At 44.6% G+C, this 19,375-nt stretch overlaps 1 protein-coding gene across 2 annotated transcripts in view; it reads right to left on the reverse strand.

Annotated features, from left to right (window-relative positions):
• The window catches only part of LOC121574663 (solute carrier family 12 member 5-like), a 292,183-nt gene that overhangs the window by 89,260 nt on the left and 183,548 nt on the right, over positions 1 to 19,375 (reverse strand). For both annotated transcript variants that reach the window (XM_041887202.2, XM_045223089.1), the window contains exons 2-3: positions 6,429 to 6,526; positions 5,658 to 5,798 (exon numbers count right to left, since the gene is read on the reverse strand). In XM_041887202.2, the coding sequence (XP_041743136.2) occupies positions 5,658 to 5,798; positions 6,429 to 6,526 (239 nt within the window). The remainder of the gene's footprint in view (positions 1 to 5,657; positions 5,799 to 6,428; positions 6,527 to 19,375) is intronic.

The following is a 19,375-nucleotide window of genomic DNA, read 5'->3' on the forward strand; positions in this document are numbered from 1 at the left end:
CCAGACCAGGAAACGTGAAGCTGAAGCTACACGTTACAAAATGGTTAGACCAGAAAGACCAGAAAACGTGAGACGTAAGTCCACACGTTTGAAATGGAGAAACTCTGAAACTCTCAACCTCTACACGAGGTGAAGAAGAAGACAATACACTAGACCTTATCATTTCAGTCTGCAGCTGGCATGTATAGTTGTCTAGAGAACTTTCACTAAAGACACGAGTTGGGAAGGACAATCCCTCTCAGACAACCGCTGGTACATCTGAAGTATTTTTTCTAACAGATCAACTCTACGAACTACAGGGTACGCTGAAGTATCCCTTCTAACCACCACTATGACCAGAAACTCTACGAAGGACATTGGGATCTCTGGTGGGCAAACCAGAGTCCTACATCATCAACTCAACTATTGAGGATAGCTACACGTAAATACATGTTGATTTCTAATCCGAATGAGCGGTTAGTGGGGTTTTAAGCATTTGTATTTCTGTGAGCGTAGTAACCACGATAGTTTGAATCTCTTCCACTCTGACCCTCCTTCTACCCAAGCATTCATGTTATTGTTAGTCCAGTCCACTAGGGACCTGTTTTCATTGTATTGCGTTAGTAATCAATAACCTATGTGTGTGTGTGTTTGTATTGTGTTATTATTTAGTTAGTTAGTAAATCAATAATTAAGCCAATTTGTGTATTGCTGATTCATCAATAAGGTTAGGGTTCTTGCAGATCCAAGGATTATGCGACGTTCAGAATGAGACTGATAAGAGGTAATTATTTAATAAGTGACTGTTATCGATATATAACATATATATCTTCTAAGAGTTTAATTCGGGAGATGGTAACTCGTTAAACAACTTCTTCCGTGGTGCCCCAAATTCCTAATGATTTAAGTGTTACATGATTAATTTAATCGAGTGACAATTAAACATAGTTTAGTTGATTCGATAAATAACAGCCATACGTATTAATATAAGTCACGTCACGACACTAGCTACTGTATGTGTATATCAATGGGCTCTTTCGATCTGCACTCTATTCTCAACAACACCATTCACACTGGGGGGACAAATACCCATACACAACAAGACCCCACAAAGGGGGAATACAGCAACAATCAAAGTGAGAGATAGCCCTCCATAGCTGCTCTCCATATGGCAAATGATGTCATTTTCAGCGCTTCCACACACAATAGAGCAACACAAAAGACCCTGCATCTCAGTCTACTGTCGGAGCGGTCTCAATGGCTAACAATACACAATATATCCCTGCAGATATGTATACCCAGATTGGCAAGAAGCTGCGAAAATGGCCATCCACAGGCTTCAATACTGTTTACAACATAGGGTTGTTCGTTAACTTTCTGTCCCACATGGCACCCATTTCCAAATAGCCCTCCTGTAGCTCAGTTGGTAGAGCATGGCGCTTGCAACGCCAGGGTTGTGGGTTCGATTCCCACTGGGGACCAGTATGAAAAATGTAAGTTGCTCTGGATAAGAGCATCTGCTAAATGACTAGAATGTAATAGTGCAGCCACCTGAGTGTCGCCACCTATGTGCATTATGTAGGGATTAGGGTGTCATTTGAGACACATACAGGGTCTCAGTAAGAATATTATAAAGCTATTTGCCTAATAGACAGTGAGCATGTGCTGTAGCCTACACAATAATAATGAAGAAGAATACACTTGTTGAGAATGGCCAAAATGCCACAAGATTGAGAAGACAGAAACGTATCGCAAAAAAAAAGAGAATGTGTCTAATTAGTTTACATTGATAAATAGCCACAGCAGATTGGACGCTTGTTTCTATTGAATCAATATACTCCCTATGGGGGAAACGAGGCCTTTATTTTAGGGAGCTCCACTTCCATTCGCATTCAATTGGCATTTCATTCCTGGACCAGGAGTGCAATACAATCCCGGACATAGACTTCTAGAATCCGGAGAACTAGTGAGGCCCAATAAAAAAACGGCTGGTAGCCTGCAGCATGATTTCCCTCGAGATCATGTGAGCCGGAACAGCCAAGAACAGCAAAAGCAGCGACTGCATTGCCGCCGCTACGGGTTTGCGCCGCGGCTGTGAGGAGAGACAGCTGCCCCACGACCCCCTGGGATAGGCAGTCAGCCCAGTGCTATCTGGCTCAGGTGCAGTGGTCCAACAGTAGGCTCCCCCCGCTCGTAACAGCTGCTTCAGAACCAGCTCTCTGCTACCTCGCCACTAAGCTCGGCTACCCAGGTGCCCCCACCCTCGCCACCCCTTACCCAATCACCCCCTCACTGGACCCTTAGCCACCACAGCCACCTGAGACCACTCACAGGGCCCTCTTATTCTCTGGGGGCCGATGAAGATTCTTTACAAATGCACCCTTCATGGCTTGGGGTGGTTTAGCTGTTAGGGTCGCTGTCTTCAGAGCACGTGTTGGTGTGTGTTCTAATCTGGCCCACAACCTTCTGACACAAACCCTCTTTTAACTTACTCTATCTCACCGTCTCTATCCAATATAGAAAAAGTACTCAAGGAGTGGGACTGCTTTCTTCCTTCTTTCGTGTTATGTGAATGTCTACAGATGGTCTACTAATGTTGTACTGGTTCCTAAACAAAAGCAAAACATGCTTGATATTTACTGTCTTGTGCATTACATAAATACCATCATGAAAGGCATTACATGTGCTTTTAGAACTCTGTTAAAGGTTGTGTGTCATGCAGTGTGTAGGCAGCTTAAGAGGATATATAGAGGACTGGTTAAGGCATTTGGGCAGCCTTTTCCTGGTATAAGAGATTGGTTTTGGATGGCGTGATGGAGATAAATGGGGTCAGGTGAGAGGAGAAGAGATGAGAAATGAGGAGATGAGGTGAGGGAGGAGGAAAGAAGAAGAGAGAAAAAAGGTGGACGAAAGGAAAGTAAATGAACGACCTAGCTGGGGGAAAAAACGAGGAGAGCTTAGGAAATATGAAAAAATAAGAAAGGAGAGGAGCTTAGGAAATAGGAAAAAATAAGAAAGGAGAGGAGCTTAGGAAATATGAAAAAATAAGAAAGGAGAGGAGCTTAGGAAATAGGAAAAAATAAGAAAGGAGAGGAGCTTAGGAAATAGGAAAAAATAAGAAAGGAGAGGAGCTTAGGAAATAGGAAAAAATAAGAAAGGAGAGGAGCTTAGGAAATAGGAAGAAATAAGAAAGGAGAGGAGCTTAGGAAATAGGAAAAAATAAGAAAGGAGAGGAGCTTAGGAAATAGGAAGAAATAAGAAAGGAGAGGAGCTTAGGAAATAGGAAAAAATAAGAAAGGAGAGGAGCTTAGGAAATAGGAAGAAATAAGAAAGGAGAGGAGAAGAAAGAAGGGGAAAGAGAAGAGTGGACTTGAACTTACTACTGCAGTAACTGTCTGGAAGAAAGCTGACATAGCTGGGGCATACTATACGATTGAGGTGATAATATAGTAAGTAGAGCGAGCACAGATGCTGTCCCTCAACTTCTAATGCAATACAAGTGTTGAGGTGTGGGGAGTGTGGGGGGGGGGGCTAGGAGCTTGTAATGCCATCTTCACGCTCTGTCGACCAGACAGGAGCTGACAGGGCTAATCCTTTTCAGCTCCGGTGTGCTGAATTACTAGAGGTGGAGAGAGAGAGGAGAGAGGGCACCAAATATCTCCCTCCAAATGTCCACCTATAGGTATGGATTAACCCGCTGCACACTGGTCAATGGTATTTGTGTGTGTGTGTGTGTGTGTACGAGAGAGACAGAGAGGCAGGGAGAGGGAGAAGAGAGAGGGAGAGGGAGTGAGGCGAGAAGAGGAGATGTGTGTGTGTGTGTGTGTGTAGTAATGGTGTGTATGTGTATGTCTATGGTGAGGGTGTGAGAGAGAAAATAGAGAGAAAGAGGGGAAGGGAGAGGAGAGAGAGAAAGAGCGGGAGAAGGGGGAGATGTTAGTGCATGGGTAGAAAAGGTGGCTGTGTCTATATGTGCATGTGTGTCATTTAGCCAAGTACATAGGAAGAACATTCAGTGCTGCAGGACAAAATTATTACTAAATGGTCATTCCTGTTTGCTGGAATATTCTGCTACAAGATAACAATGAATACTGTTCAGTTTTAACCCCACTTTCTGTTTGCTAAGTAGGGGCATATGTAAGCTGTGAAATTCTCCCCTTAGCTCAATTATCAACACTGTCAAACGGCAGACGCAACTGTAGTATAATATGAAGCAACATTAATCAAGATACAATCTTCGCAAGGCTACCGGCATGAATACTAATGCAAGACTGGGGCTTCTAGTGAGAAAAGGAAGAGGCATCGTAAAACACAATGACCTGGAAGGGAAACACCATTAGAGATGGGGATGCAGTATTTAATTCTTCCCAATAGAAACTCAGAGGGAAAAATAGTCAGCCCCCACAGATTGGGGGAACAGTTTCCATCTTGACCCTGGCAACCTCCAGACTGTTCCCTGATGTCGCACAGTATGAAAACCCTCTAATCTCTCTTTTCACACTGCGCCTTACGAAATGCTCGAGCTGCCATACTCAATGGGCTGATGATGAAGGGGAGAGAGAGGAAAGAGGAGAGGAGAGAGAAAGGGATCGTTGTCGGAATGATAAACGCCATCGGCTGCCTTAATGAAAAGCCTCTTGTGGTGATGGGGAGATTGCCTTTGGAATGGGCTGCTGATTGAAGAAGCAGCTGCTTGGTGTACCGAGCGGGCTAATTAAGTATTGAAGGGCCGGGGAAGGTGACCGGGAAGATTAGCCTCTTCCGCCCGGCGCTACCATTGGAGGAGTACTGAATCCGATATATCTATCTATCTCTCAACTCTCTGCTCTAGTCTGGACTGGTGGGTGGGAGGTTGGTGCAGTGATCAGGCTCAGGGATATAGTGGAAGATAATTGCTAACGCAGAGGAACCATCCAGGTAAAAAGGACTGACAAAAACTAGGAAGGTAAACAGAGAGCCCGAAGAAAGAACCAAGAACAAAATATAGAATGAACCCAAAACAAAAATAGATAGGGAAAAACTCAGGGTGAAAAGGCTGTGAGTCAGGCTGTGTTACAGGTCTGACTGGCCAGTTATGTTACAGGTCTGACTGGCCAGTTATGTTACAGGTCTGACTGGCCAGTTATGTTACAGGTCTGACTGGCCAGTTATGTTACAGGTCTGACTGGCCAGTTATGTTACAGGTCTGACTGGCCAGTTATGTTACAGGTCTGACTGGCCAGTTATGTTACAGGTCTGACTGGCCAGTTATGTTACAGGTCTGACTGGCCAGTTATGTTACAGGTCTGACTGGCCAGTTGTGTTACAGGTCTGACTGGCCAGTTGTGCTACAGGTCTGACTGGCCAGTTGTGTTACAGGTCTGACTGGCCAGTTGTGTTACAGGTCTGACTGGCCAGTTGTGTTACAGGTCTGACTGGCCAGTTGTGTTACAGGTCTGACTGGCCAGTTGTGTTACAGGTCTGACTGGCCAGTTATGTTACAGGTCTGACTAATCAGTGCTGTGTTACAGGTCTGACTAATCAGTGCTGTGTTACAGGTCTGACTAATCAGTGCTGTGTTACAGGTCTGACTAATCAGTGCTGTATTACTGGTCTGACTGATCAGTGCTGTGTTACTGGTCTGACTGATCAGTGCTGTGTTACTGGACTGAGTGACCAGTATTGCAACGGCAACTTACCTTGACAGGTTTCTTCTTCTTTTTGTCTTCGTCCTCATTGTCGGCCTCCTCCTCGTGCTCCTTGCTGCCCTGGGGGAGGTTGGAGTAGTTGGCCAGACTACTGAGCATAGACGACACCATGGGACTGGTCTCCATCTCCTCCTGCAAAGTGCATTGACACAAACAGGATAACATAATTGGTAAATTGTAGTGAGCATATTGACACAAAATGGATTCCCTGCATTTCTGAGGTGGTGCAAAATAATGCGGGAAGCGATATGACCAAATTGGGGGTGTAAAATATAAAATGTGCAATATGAATACAAACTACTTAATACAGTTTATGCAGCAAACCACTCATCATTTCAAATGAGGATCCCTTAGAGAAAAAATGTAATACACTTGGCTTTTTGCTTATGAAGGTAAATGGCTTTGTTTTGTCATTTTCTGTAGCAGTTTGGAAATGTGATTGGATTAACCTGAGGTGTAACACTCGCCCTTCAAACAGTTATTACCCTCGTTAATCGATGTCACGGCCCTTATTCAATCACTCGCTGATCCGTGAATGTGTGTGTGTGTGTGTGTGTGTGTGTGTGTGTGTGTGTGTGTGTGTCTGCCTACAAATTCCAGTCTCACAGGCAGGACCATACTCTGGTCATCATACAGTTGGCTTCTGTTGCACATGCACGAGTAAGTGTGTGTGTGAGTGTCTGTCTGTCTGTGCATGCGTTCCTGCATGTGTGCATGTGTGTGTGTGTGTGTGTGTGTGTGTGTGTGTGTGCGCATACATACCTCAAACAGAGCCATATGTTTGCCATCGTATTGCAGGCTCTTCTCTGTGGCATCACTACTGTTGATAAAAGGGCTGCTCTCCTTGGGGTTCCCATCACCTGGAAGAAGAAACACAGAACCATCATCAGACGGGCTGAAATACATCCTTATTCTATTCAATACCTAAAATGGTCAAATGTTTCCAACGTATCCCTGATCTATAATTAGATACCGTAAAAGCACAATGCTTATTTTGCTTCACTTTGTCTTTATGAATAAACAGAAGCCGTTGCCCCTCAGAGCTTCATTCCCCAAACAAGTGACCAATCACAAATGTGATGTCATGTTTTGGGACTGCAAGGCTTTGAGCGAGGCTGATAGCCCCAGTTAAGTGCTCACTTCAAAAAAGTCCACAAGGTTTCACACTCGCTTGCCTGTCAGTCAAACTTGCAAGGACGACCTTCCCCGAAACACATATTTGAATTTACGCTCTAAGCCCCTCTCACCCGGGGCCATGTCTTGGACTGTGCCACGAGTCAAGCTATTTTTAGTGAAAACGCAGCCTGTGCGATGACGGTAGGGCACCGCTAACTGCATGCCCCCTCTGTACTCTTGCCTCTCTATGGGGGAGTGAAGGAGAGAGGGGGTGATGAGAGACAGAGGCGGGGGTTGAGAGAGACCGACAAACAGAGAAAGGGAAATGGAAAAAAACTGATAGAGAGAGAGACAGGAAGAGAGAGGGAAATAGTCAAAGAGAAAGAGAGATTTAGAGAAACAGACAGAGAGTAAAAGTGAGAGTCAGAGGGGAAGAAAGAGAGAAAGAGAAGAGAGAGAGAAGAAAAGATAGAGACAGAGAGCTGCAGAAGGAGAATATTAAAAGCTTCTGCGGTACTTCAGTTCCTGCTTACGTCGACCCACACCCAGCCAAAAATACATGCTCTGTTTAAAAGGTAGGCCTGTCCATTTATCCGACATGTTGTGGGTTTTTTAAGGGCATGTCATGTATTTCCATCCATCGACAAAAATATCAGATACACTCCAGAAGAAAACTGCACACATACACTATACTGTTTATTAATATACACAAATCACTACTATGTTGTATAGAAATCAATGCCCACACACACTTACAAACACAAGTCTTTAGGCTGTTGTAAGACTCCCCTAGGATTCTAGGCCAGGTCATTTGATCTTTTGTTGAACAGCCTGGCAGCCTTCCTTAGATCATCAAAAAGAGACAACTTGAGTCGTACTTGAGCAGTGTTGTGCTTGACAGGGTAAAAGTGAGTGTTCCACACAACTCTCATATATTTTATCTCTCCTCGGCTGGTCTCTCCTGACAGTAAATTCATTGAAATTCCATCATCAAAGGAACATAGATGAATTTATGAAACTAAGTGATGGTCCTCAAAGATATTATGCCATTTTTCTTTGACCACATCCCCTACTTATCCTTCGTCAATCTCATTTGTCCATGCAAACTGTAACTATCGCTTAAAGAGGCAGTCAGCAAGTACTTTGTGAACCAAGCATTGACACTGGTGGAAGAATACAATCTGTGTTTAGTACAGCTCTGAAATGTCATTTCTCAAAAGTAAAATGTCATCAACGGTCCCAAAGATGGTGTGTAATAACATTGATGATGTACTCACTATTCCAAATGTAAGTTACAGAGTATGATATGGTGCTGGAGCATATACCGTAAGGTATATTATGTATCGTAATATAATAAGTCAACTCTATACTGAAATCCCTATGCATATGACGTCACAGTGCTTGATTAAAAAACATTCCAATATTCCCAAACTTGGAAAGTATTGTATACATAAAATTGATTATGTACTCACTTTTCCCCATATCTCAGTTACACAGTAAATATATGAGGACGCATATACTGTATAAGGTATATCCTATATCGTAATATTATAAGGAAACTGTGACGTCACAGACAGCACTATGCAGCAGACGGGTCAGCGGAGTGACTATCCCGTGATGACTTATTAAAAGGTGACAAGGCGTCTGGCACGTCACCACTCGAGAGCATGTTATGTTCCTGGCAGGAGGCTCTTGAAGATGTTCAGTCACTTGGAGGCCCCTGGAGAATCCCCCCCTCCCTCTCCTTCCTCCCGTCTCCATCCCCCTGCTGCTAGTCAATGTTACCGCTGCTTCTTTAACTACATCGTGGTTAAATGGTTCTGTGAGTTGGCGTATAATTAAATATGAGCAGATTTCAATGAATAAATGATCTGGCCATAAGTAGAGAGGGATTCCTAACATTTGGGCATTTTTGGGGGGGTGTGGTACATGGCCAATATACCACAGCTAATGGCTGTTCTTAGGCAAGACGCAACACGGAGTGCCTGGATACAGCCCTTAGCCGTGGTATATTGGCCATATACCACAAACCCCCAAAGTGCCTTATTGCTTTTATAAACCGGTTTCTAACATATTTAAAAAATGGTTCCTACAAACCCCCACTGTTACAAACCAAATGCTCGGCTAGAAGCAAGAGGAAATAATCAGTTAATAAATGCCTTATTACTTTTCTCTTGTTATTTGCCTTGGAACATCGTAGTATTTCTTCAGATAGAACAGTAAACAAGTATTTTTGCGTCATACCCGTTGATGTTGTGATAGGTATTCTTATGGTTTACGAATGGAACAATTGACAGTCTGCAGAAGTTAGCTTCAACCTTGAAAATCAGAGCTTTCCATTGGACAGTGGATGATTGTGCTGCACACGCTCAGTGTGTTCTCAGCTTCGCGCAGCTCTTGCACAGATAGAACCCCACGGAATGTGGACGTAGTTTTAAGGGTCTCCTTAAAGGTGAAGAGCCACAAGAGTGAATGTTGACTCTATCAGAGTGCTAAGCCAACAACGGCAGAGGCCACTTACGGTGTGTGCTGGTGGGTTTCGGGGTCAATTTCCTCTCAATCCTAGGCAATTCAGGGATGGAATTTCATTTCGTACAGAGAGATGCCATGTCCAATTCAACTGACAGGATTTGAAATGGGAACTGACCCCCATTTCTGGGGTGCATGTTAATATTGGCAGTGGCCCAACGTTTTTTTCCCCTCATAGTGCATAGCCAAATGACTTAAGTTCATGTGCATTCGCTACCTCATCCACTCCTCCCCTCTGGCTCAGCCCAGAGGTGTGCTGCTCACTGCTCATCCTTGTACCATAATTGAGCTGTGGGTTATATCTCGACGCAGTGACCCAGCTTGCTGACACGGCCACAACAGTAGGTATAAGGTGAATGATGTCCGGTCAGCATTACTATGCAGTCTGTACTGTAGTAATCATGCGGTGCAGATTATAGAGTGCGAGTCTAAGGCAGCCGTCAGTGGTAACTATTATGCTGTGCTAAAATGTCAGATCAGTGCCAACCGTAACTGGGCCAATTTCTCCTTCCAAAAAAAAGCTGCTTGCTCCAGCAAAACCTTCATCCCCCTCCCCCCTCTGGACTGACTTGACAGTGCGGAGTGGTCCAAAAGCAAACCCACACTGTCACTAAACCAACACTGGGCTATTTGAACACACACACACACACTGACACATAAAAGCATGCTTACACATGCCCACACAGGGCCATAAATAGATAGCTGATCTTCTCTCTCTGTCTCACACACATCCACTGACACACGCATGTGTTATATTGTCCCATTTCCGGTGAACATACAATGCCACAAATGATAACAATGCAACAATGTTCCCCTCTCAAACCAACTATTGACAGGACAATGCAATGTACACTTGTGAAAACTGAGCATTCACAACACCCCTCCCATTAGTATCACTATGCACTATGCAGGTGCTCAATCTGAATATGAGTTTTCATGCAGCCCTGCCACGGAGGTTCCGCCTTTGACACAGCCGTCCTCAACTTCAACCAACTCAAAGCTGACAGCAGCCATTCTCTGATTGGCTAGGCGAAAGGACGTTGGCACATGTACCGAGAGAGCTAGGAGAGAGCTATCCTAGCTCTTAGCACATTAACCAGCGACGTCGTCTTCCCATCATGAATGGGTAGGCATTATAATTTTCTCTCACGCCGTTGTGCCATACCACTAGTCGGGCACATCAGCTTTCATTTCTGTTAAATGTTAGCCTCCCGCTAGGCTTACCCAGCAGCTCTCTGCCTCAGACATCTGGCAGAAGGGTGCTTGTAGGAAAGTCCAAGAAGTTGAATACAAATCAGCGATCCCTCCAAACTCCATTTGTTTAGATTCTGATGGTGAGGGTGGAATATGCTACTGCAAGAGAAAACAAGGGTCCAAGAATAATACACATTTATTGAGATTTATGTTTGTTTGTTTTTCATTAGTTTGAATATGTTAGGTTCCTTGTCATTTTATGACCCGATATTGTCATTTTCATGTGTACACTTATCGCCAGGGACAAAATTGATACAATACACTATCATTATACCTCTTGCATGATTTAACTGACTTCTCTTATCTGGTTTAGTCCTATACCCTTTTATAATCCTCTCTGTATATTGTATGTTATTAGTATTATAGGTATTAAAAAAACGTTGTGTGTCAAAGGCTGAGGTAAATGTGGTGTGGGAGTCAGGCGCAGGACACCGAAGCTTAGTCCAACAAAGTTTACTAGTGCAACACAAGGCAAAATACAATCAACGGCCTCAACATAAAACAGAGGCGAGCGATTACGCAAACTGTGCGTAAACTACAAAACAACAAACAGAGAACGCACGCAGCACTAACGGACAGGCGAATAACAACACACAAACTAACCAACACAAGACAGGCAACTTATAGGACACATAATCAGACACAAACGGACACAGGTGCAATAGACAGACAAAAGCAATCAAACATCGAAACATCTAACGGTGGCAGCTAGTACTCCGGGGACGGCGAACGCCGAAGCCTGCCCGAGCAAGGAGGAGGAGCAGCCTCATTGTGGTCATACAGTGGAGTGTACGTGTGCGTCCCAAATGGAACCCTATTCCCTATATAGTGCACTACTTTACCGGCAGTTCTTCTTTCCCCAGACTCTCTGCTCACTCAAACAGACAACGTCAACAAATCATGTCACCGGACTCTGTCAGGCAAGCCGCCGCAGTGAGGTGCAGTGTACTGTTACGACAGTTAGCCAAGTGAAGTTAGCGACACTGGAGCCCCATTGCAGCTTCCCTATCATGGTCCTCCAGGTACATGTCAGCCTGGCAGGCAGGGGGTGGAGAGGAGCTGACCCTGTTCTGTGCAGTGCAACCACTAGGCAGAGGAACATCACTCCTGCACAGGGACTGCCTAGAGGGGCAAGAGCTGCATTAATTGGTGGGCTGTGGAGCTCGTCAGGGCTGGAAGGAAGAAGGGGGATTGGACCAATTCCTTTTACACTGGTAGAATAATTGCCTGCAGAGCAAAGGTGATCCAACCCTCGACTCCTTTTCCTTTTTCAAGCAGTGCAAGGGGGAGGGAAGAAGAGGTTGGAGGGAGAAGGAGGGAGTGGGGGAGGGAGTGAGGGAGGGAGGGAGGAGAGAGGAGCAAAGGCAGAGAAGGGGAGATTGACATATTTTCATGAGGTCATACATTTAAAATTCACCCTCACTTCCCACATGCCAGTGAACCAATTATCTCGGAAGCAAAATCTCCGCCCTGGTGCCAAAGCGATGCCAATTATGGACGCCTACCCAAAACCTATCACACTTTTATTACACTTGGCACATTTTTGGACGAGGTGCTCCTGACAGCGGGGGAACGAGCTAGGCTCAAATTGAATTGTGCGCGAGAGAGATCCAAACGCCAGGTCTGATGGGGAAAGGGGCTCGGTCCGGATCAGTTATCCACTCGCCGGGTCTGATCGAAGATGACGTCTCGCCGGGTCTGGATTCTAATGGAATCTGTGCAGGTGTGAATTGTCGCCACAAACTAGCACCTGAGGCGTATCCTGCCGACTGACCTTGTCTCCCTCGGCCCAGATAGACTCTCTAAAAAGCAATCTCGCCCAAAGCCCAGATGACAGGACATCAGGACAGTGAGGACATCAGGACAGTGAGGACACACTCCCGGTTGAACTGTCAACAGCCCTTCTCCCTTGTCTCTGTTGACAGCTGGGAACAAGTAGAGCTCTCAGAGTGCTGCCTGGCGGACAGAGAAAACCCATCTCATGGCACGAACCCGGAGAAAATAGCCCACCGTGAAGAGGCATGGGAGGGAAATGTGTGAAATCAATCCCAGAGAAAAGGGGAGAGAGAGAGAGAAGCAGGGACTAGGAAAGAGTTTGGGGTCACTTAGAAATGTCCTTGTTTTCGAAAGAAAAGCATAAAAACATAATTGCAAAAGGGTTTTCTAATGACCAATTAGCCTTTTAAAATGATAAACTTGGATTAGCAAACACAACGTGCCATTGGAACACAGGACTGATGGTTGCTGATAATGGGCCTCTGTACGCCTATGTAGATATTCCATTAAAAATCAGCCGTTTCCAGCTACAATAGCCATTTACAACATCAACAATGTCTACACTGTATTTCTGATCAATTTGATGTTATTTTAATGGACAGAAAAATTGCTTTTCCCTCGAAAACAATGACATTTCTAAGTGACCCCAAACTTTTGAACGGTAGCGTAGATGAAGAGAGAGAGGGAGGGAAAGAAAGAAAGAAAGAAATAAGTTGTAGAGGCTGAGAGAAATATGGAAACAGAAGACATAAATACCAAGATAGAAAGGACGGTGAAGGAGAACGAGAGAGAGCACCGCCTACAATGTGAGAATTCTCCAATTCAAACATTCTGTCATCACCATGTTCGTCTTTTGACAGAAGGGTGATTTTGAATAGGGTATTGACTTGACTCTCTCTGTATTTCACAATACACTGCACATGATTCACTCTTGATGATCTCTGTGTGTCAGTGTTGCATTCATGTGAGTGAACATGCATATGCGTGTGTGTTTGTTTGTTTGTGTGTGTGCACGCATCCATGCACGTAAATGTGTATGCTTGTGTGTATGCTGTCAATGTGCAGTGGCACATAAAGAAGGCTAATGTCACCCTTTCACTGTTGCTAACCGGATGCTGTAAGGTTAAAGCCCTTTGTGCTCCTGCTCCATTAGTCTTCTTAAAGCTCCCATTTTCTCTCTCTGTTTATGGGTAAACTGCACATTTCATAACACAAAGGCCACTTCACTTCAAAGGGCCCTTTTGTGGACCCTGAAACTGTAGCCAAACTGTCTTTTAGACCATTTTCACCAGACTATTCAGATTAAACTGTTCCATTCATCACCACTGGCTGAGTTTCCTGACATTTTCAATGAAGTGTGTGTGTGTGTGTGTGTGTGTGTGTGTGTGTGTGTGTGTGTGTGTGTGTGTGTGTGCGTGCGTGCGTGCGCATGAGACAACAAATCTTAAAATAAGATGATACAGTTTCATCGTATTCACAAAAAGTATCAGTTGCATATTATCTGTCAGGCTGGTGATTTTTGGCAATGGATTTGGATTGCGCACTATTTCCCACACATTTCCTGAACCCAAATGTTGACATAACAACCACATCAGAACTCGTGTACTTAAACGCATACATCCAAAAGATACAGGACACCACGGTTGAAGGCCTGATAACCAGCAATGATGAGACAACAACCTCTCCCTCAACATCAGCAAAACAAAGGAGTTGAATGTTGATTTTAGGAAGCAGAGGAGGGAACATGCCCCGATCCACATCAACGGGGCTGCAGTAGAAAGAATCAGCAGTTTTAAGTTCCTCGGCGTCCACATCACCGAGGACTTGACATGGACCAACAACACCACCACTCTTGTGTAAGAGGGCGCAACATCATCTTTACCTCCAAAGGCGGCTGAAGAAATTCGGCATGCCACCCCGCGTCCACTCCAAATACTACCACTGCACCATCAAGAATGTCCTGACCGGTAGTATCATAACCTGGTACAGGTATTGCAAGGCCCTCCAGCAGGCGGTGAAGGTGGCCCAGTACATCACTAGGACCATACTCCCACCCATCCAGGACATCTACTTGAAACGGTGCCTGAGGAAGTCCTGCAGCATCATCAAGGACCACACACACCCCAGCCATGAGCTGTTCACTTCCTTACCGTCGGGAAGATGGTATCGGAGCATGAGGTCTGATACCAACAGTTTCTTTCTACAAGCCATCAGACTGCTGAACACTTGAACTGGACTGACCACCTGCACTGACTCGCCACACCTTAGCACACATGCACTCACTCACGCACACACCCACACAGATATACACTCATCCACACACACAAGCGCAAGCACACACGCACACACATTCACATTACACACACATCACAACTGCTGCTACCAGACTGATATTATTATCGCTAAATACTGCACACTTTCCCCAAAACACATGTAAATATTGGATAAAATGTTTTACCTTTCCAGTATTATACTTATGCTAAAATGTTTAGTCTATTCTACTGAGCAATTTCTTTATGTTCGTATTCTTATCTTATTATTCTTATTCTTATTGTTGCATTGTCAAGAAGGAACCTTCCGTTTCTAGAGAAATGGAGAGCGGCCCATAGAAGTAAGATAAAGGTCAAGAAATGGCATCCGGCACGTGGATATACTGTATATGATGAGGTGACTTTCACTATCAAAAAAGGAGAATCTGAAGTAGCTGCAAGAAGCCCAGATATTTCAGCGGCGGCAGGGTTTGTGGCAGCAGCAGTCAGTAACATGACACAAAAGCCCTGCACTGCCTTGTTCTACCAATCTGGTGGGGCCAGATAAGCCAGTAGCATTCAGGGACTTATCAGCTGCTTCAATGCAGGTGCGCCACCTGGATCAGTGTCGAGGCCATTTGAGATAGTGCGCGACCACTCCACGCCCAGAGACCGACCGCAAAGCCGGGACCTGCTTCGAAAAGTGAAAATAAAAAACCGGACTGATCTTATGGATATTTCCATTCCGGGTATCTGGGCGATAAATAAGTAAACGGACATTGGTTTGGGTTTAGATGGACAGAGGTGGAAAGCTTTCTGAGCAAGCTATTTGGAGGAGCATAGAGCTGGTAGCAGAGTAAAGGGGAGACAATACTGCCAAAAAAATTACCATGCAAAGCTTTCATAAGCACTGCATAAATACTACTTAAGCGTTCATAAATAAATGCTCACTGTCAGGGACCATTCCTTGTTACTGTACGTTCAGTACCAGCAATCTGCCACATCAGAGCAAACTCCATATCTATTTTGGTGGTTTCAATCGGTACACACGAATGCTTGTGTAGTGCTTATGAATGTCGTATGAACGCACTATATTGTACAGCACAGAAACAAGTACCAGAAAACGAAACGTCCTCAACCCGAGGCTACTGCTACGCTACAATACATGCACCAATCTACTCAATATCCCTTGTGAGAAATAGAGGAGCACCTATGTGGACTATTATTGGGCTATTTGAAAGACCTGGGTGTTCAAAATGGCACCCTATTCCCTACAACATAGTGCACTACTTCTGACCAGAGCCCAAGTGCACAAAAGGGAAAAGGGTGCCATTTGGGACACAGACCTGGCTGGTCTTAGTAAAGGAGAGAGGTTTTGTTTGTTGAGAGCAGAGAGCTGTATCTATGTGTCTGGGGCTGCTGTGTCCTGGTGGACTCTGGTGGACTGAGAGTGTCTTCTTTTGTCTGCCTTAGATTACTCTTCTGAATGATGGATCTTGCCTCTCCCACACTGTGTGTGTGTGTGTGTGTGTGTGTGTGTGTGTGTGTGTGTGTGTATGTGTGTGTGTGTGTGTGTGTGTGTGCATGCATCCTTTGCTAAAGCAAGAATCACAGGTAGAGACGAGTACACAGACACACACATACACACATATACACTACATACGCACACACACGCATAACACACACACACGCACGCACACACACAAATACACACACACGCATACTCATAATATGCTGCTCTACTCTGTTCTCTATTTTACTCTTATTAACTAACCTGATGCCTAATGAGTTTGGCCTGCCTTCATGTACATATCTACCTCAAATACCTCATACCCCTGTACATTGATCTGGTACTGGTACTCCCTGTATATACAGTATCTCCATTCTTGTGTTACTATTTTACTTTTTATTATAATTTTTTTACTCTTTATTGTTGGGAAGGGCTTGTATGCAAGCATTTCACGGTGAAGTCTACACCAGTTGTATTCAGAGCATGTGACATGTTTTATTTTATTTGAGTTAAATGACACAATCATAATCAGATAGTTACTAACACCAGGTTCTTTTACTAACTATTCCAGAGTCAAAAACTGTTAACACTTTGAATTTACAACTTTTTGCAGTGTATGTATTCTAAATGCTACGTTCTTGAGTATCTAATAGTGATGTATCTTGAATCTTAAGTTCCACCGTGTTTGGTGGTGAGTGATTTGTTTTGCATGCTTCACTGTCCACACCCAATCTTCTTAGCCTAGTTGACTGACAGCGGCTGGAGACAGCCGAGCTGAACATGACTTCAGACATGCTGTCAGCAGACAAGCCTGCAGGGGTTGATGTGACAGCTGATGTGTGTGCTCATGCATGCATGTGTGTGTGTGTGTGTGTGTGTGTGTGTGTGTGTGTGTGTGTGTGTGTGTGTGTTGTACAGTCTGTATGCATGTGTGTGTGTGTGTGTGTGTGTGTGTGTGTGTGTTAGTGTGCCCAGCAAGCCTCCCAGGGTAACACAAATATAAAAAACTATCACGGATTACAAAGGGAAAGCCAGATGTGAGATGTCCAGTGACACGAGCCTATCAGATGAGCTAAATACCTTCTATGCTCGCTTCAAGGCTAGCAACACTGAACCATGTATGAGAGCACCAGCTGTTCTGGACGACTGTGTGATCACACTCTCCGTAGCCAATGTGAGTAAGACCTTTAAACAGGTTAACATTCACAAGGCTGCAGGGCCAGAATAATTACCAGGACGCATACGCAGAGCATGTGCTGACCAGCTGACAAGTGTCTCCCAACAGATCCACAGATTATGCAATATCTACAGCACTCTACACTACCCTTTCCCACCTGGACAAAAGGAACACCTACATGAGAATGCTGTTCATTGACTAGAGCACAGCATTCAACACCATAGTGCCCTCCAAGCTCATTACTAAGCTAAGGACCCTGGGATTAAACACCCCCTCTGCAACTGGATCCTGGACTTCCTGACAGGCCGCCCCCAGGTGGTGAGGGTAGGCAACAACACATCAGCCATGCTGACCCTCAACACGGGGGCCCCTCAGGTGTGCATGCCGTGCACGACTCCAACAACATCATTAAGTTTGCAGATGACACAATGGTGGTAGGCCTGATCACCGACAACGATGAGACAGCCTACAGGGAGGAGGTCAGAGACCTGGCAGTGTGGTGCCAGGACAACAACCTCTCCCTCAACGTGATCAAGACAAAGGAGATGATCGTGGACTACAGGAAACGGAGGGCCGAGCACGCCGCCATCCACATCGACGGGGCTGTAGTGGAGCAGGTCGAGAGCTTCAAGTTCCTCGGTGTCCACATCACTAAGGAATTATCATAGTCCACACACACCAACACAGTGGTGAAGAGGGCACGACTCGGACTGGTACCCCATGTATATAGCCAAGTTATCATTACTCATTGTGTAATTATTTATTGTGTTATTATTTTTCTATTTTCCTATTATTTCTATTTTTTTTCTCTCTGTATTGTTGAGAAGAGCCCGTAAATAAGGATTTCATGGTTGGTCTACACCTGCTGTTTACGAAGCATGTGACAAATAAACTTTGATTTGATAATGAGTACATACAGTATGCTGAACATAGCTGATTTATTTTGTCTGTTATTGCTTCAAACCCAGTTTTTTGCTTCAAGCAGAGGTGTACGCACTGCATGAATGGCTAAAGGTCTGCTCGCCTTTACGATAACAGAACTGGACAAGCCCTTCCATATGGCGCAGACATTAACAACAATGAACAGAATGCATGGATGTCACGTGACATGAAGCGTATGGTACATTATGTCTCATTCTGTCTATACGCTCTGTGCTGCCCAGTAGGTCAGCTGAGCAATAGGCTTATATTTCCTTTTCCTCTGAACAGCTGGTTGTCAAGTGTCGCCCAAGTGCAGTTGGATTTCCCTGATTAGACCCTGGCTCTCTGTGTGCCTCTCCTTATGTGCGGAGAGTTAAGTACTGTATTGTCGGCTCTATAGAGAGTTGAGTACTGTATTGTCGGCTCTATAGAGAGTTAAGTACCGTATTGTCGGCTCTATAGAGAGTTAAGTACTGTATTGTCGGCTCTATAGAGAGTTAAGTACCGTATTGTCGGCTCTATAGAGAGTTAAGTACCGTATTGTCGGCTCTATAGAGAGTTAAGTACCATATTGTCGGCACTATAGAGAGTTAAGTACCGTATTGTCGGCACTATAGAGAGTTAAGTACCGTATTGTCGGCTCTATAGAGAGTTAGGTACCGTATTGTCGGCTCTATAGAGAGTTAAGTACCGTATTGTCGGCTCTATAGAGAGTTAAGTACCGTATTGTCGGCTCTATAGAGAGTTAAGTACCGTATTGTCGGCTCTATAGAGAGTTAGGTACCGTATTGTCGGCTCTATAGAGAGTTAAGTACTGTATTGTCGGCTCTATAGAGAGTTAAGTGTATAGCCTCACTATGCCTAATAGGCTGCCTGAAGCAATTGTATGAGTTTTTACAACAATAGAAGGAGTGGCGAGAATGAAATATTTGTCTTAAGAGAAATCGCACACTCAACAAATTACTTAGCTAGTAGTGGTAGTAATAGAAGTAGTAGTATTTATTGGAAGCTCGACCTTCATAGACCAATTTACAAATGGGAAAGATTTCAAACTTTGGATTCGTCAACCATTTTGAAAAAAAGGTTGACGACATCCGATCCTCATTTATTAACTCAAATGACACCACTGGTCCTGCTCACACTGCCCTAACCTATGCTTCGACTTCTTTCTCCCCTC

The sequence above is a fragment of the Coregonus clupeaformis genome, chromosome 10 (genome assembly GCF_020615455.1).
Source record: "Coregonus clupeaformis isolate EN_2021a chromosome 10, ASM2061545v1, whole genome shotgun sequence".
NCBI classification, from domain to species: Eukaryota; Metazoa; Chordata; class Actinopteri; order Salmoniformes; family Salmonidae; genus Coregonus; species Coregonus clupeaformis.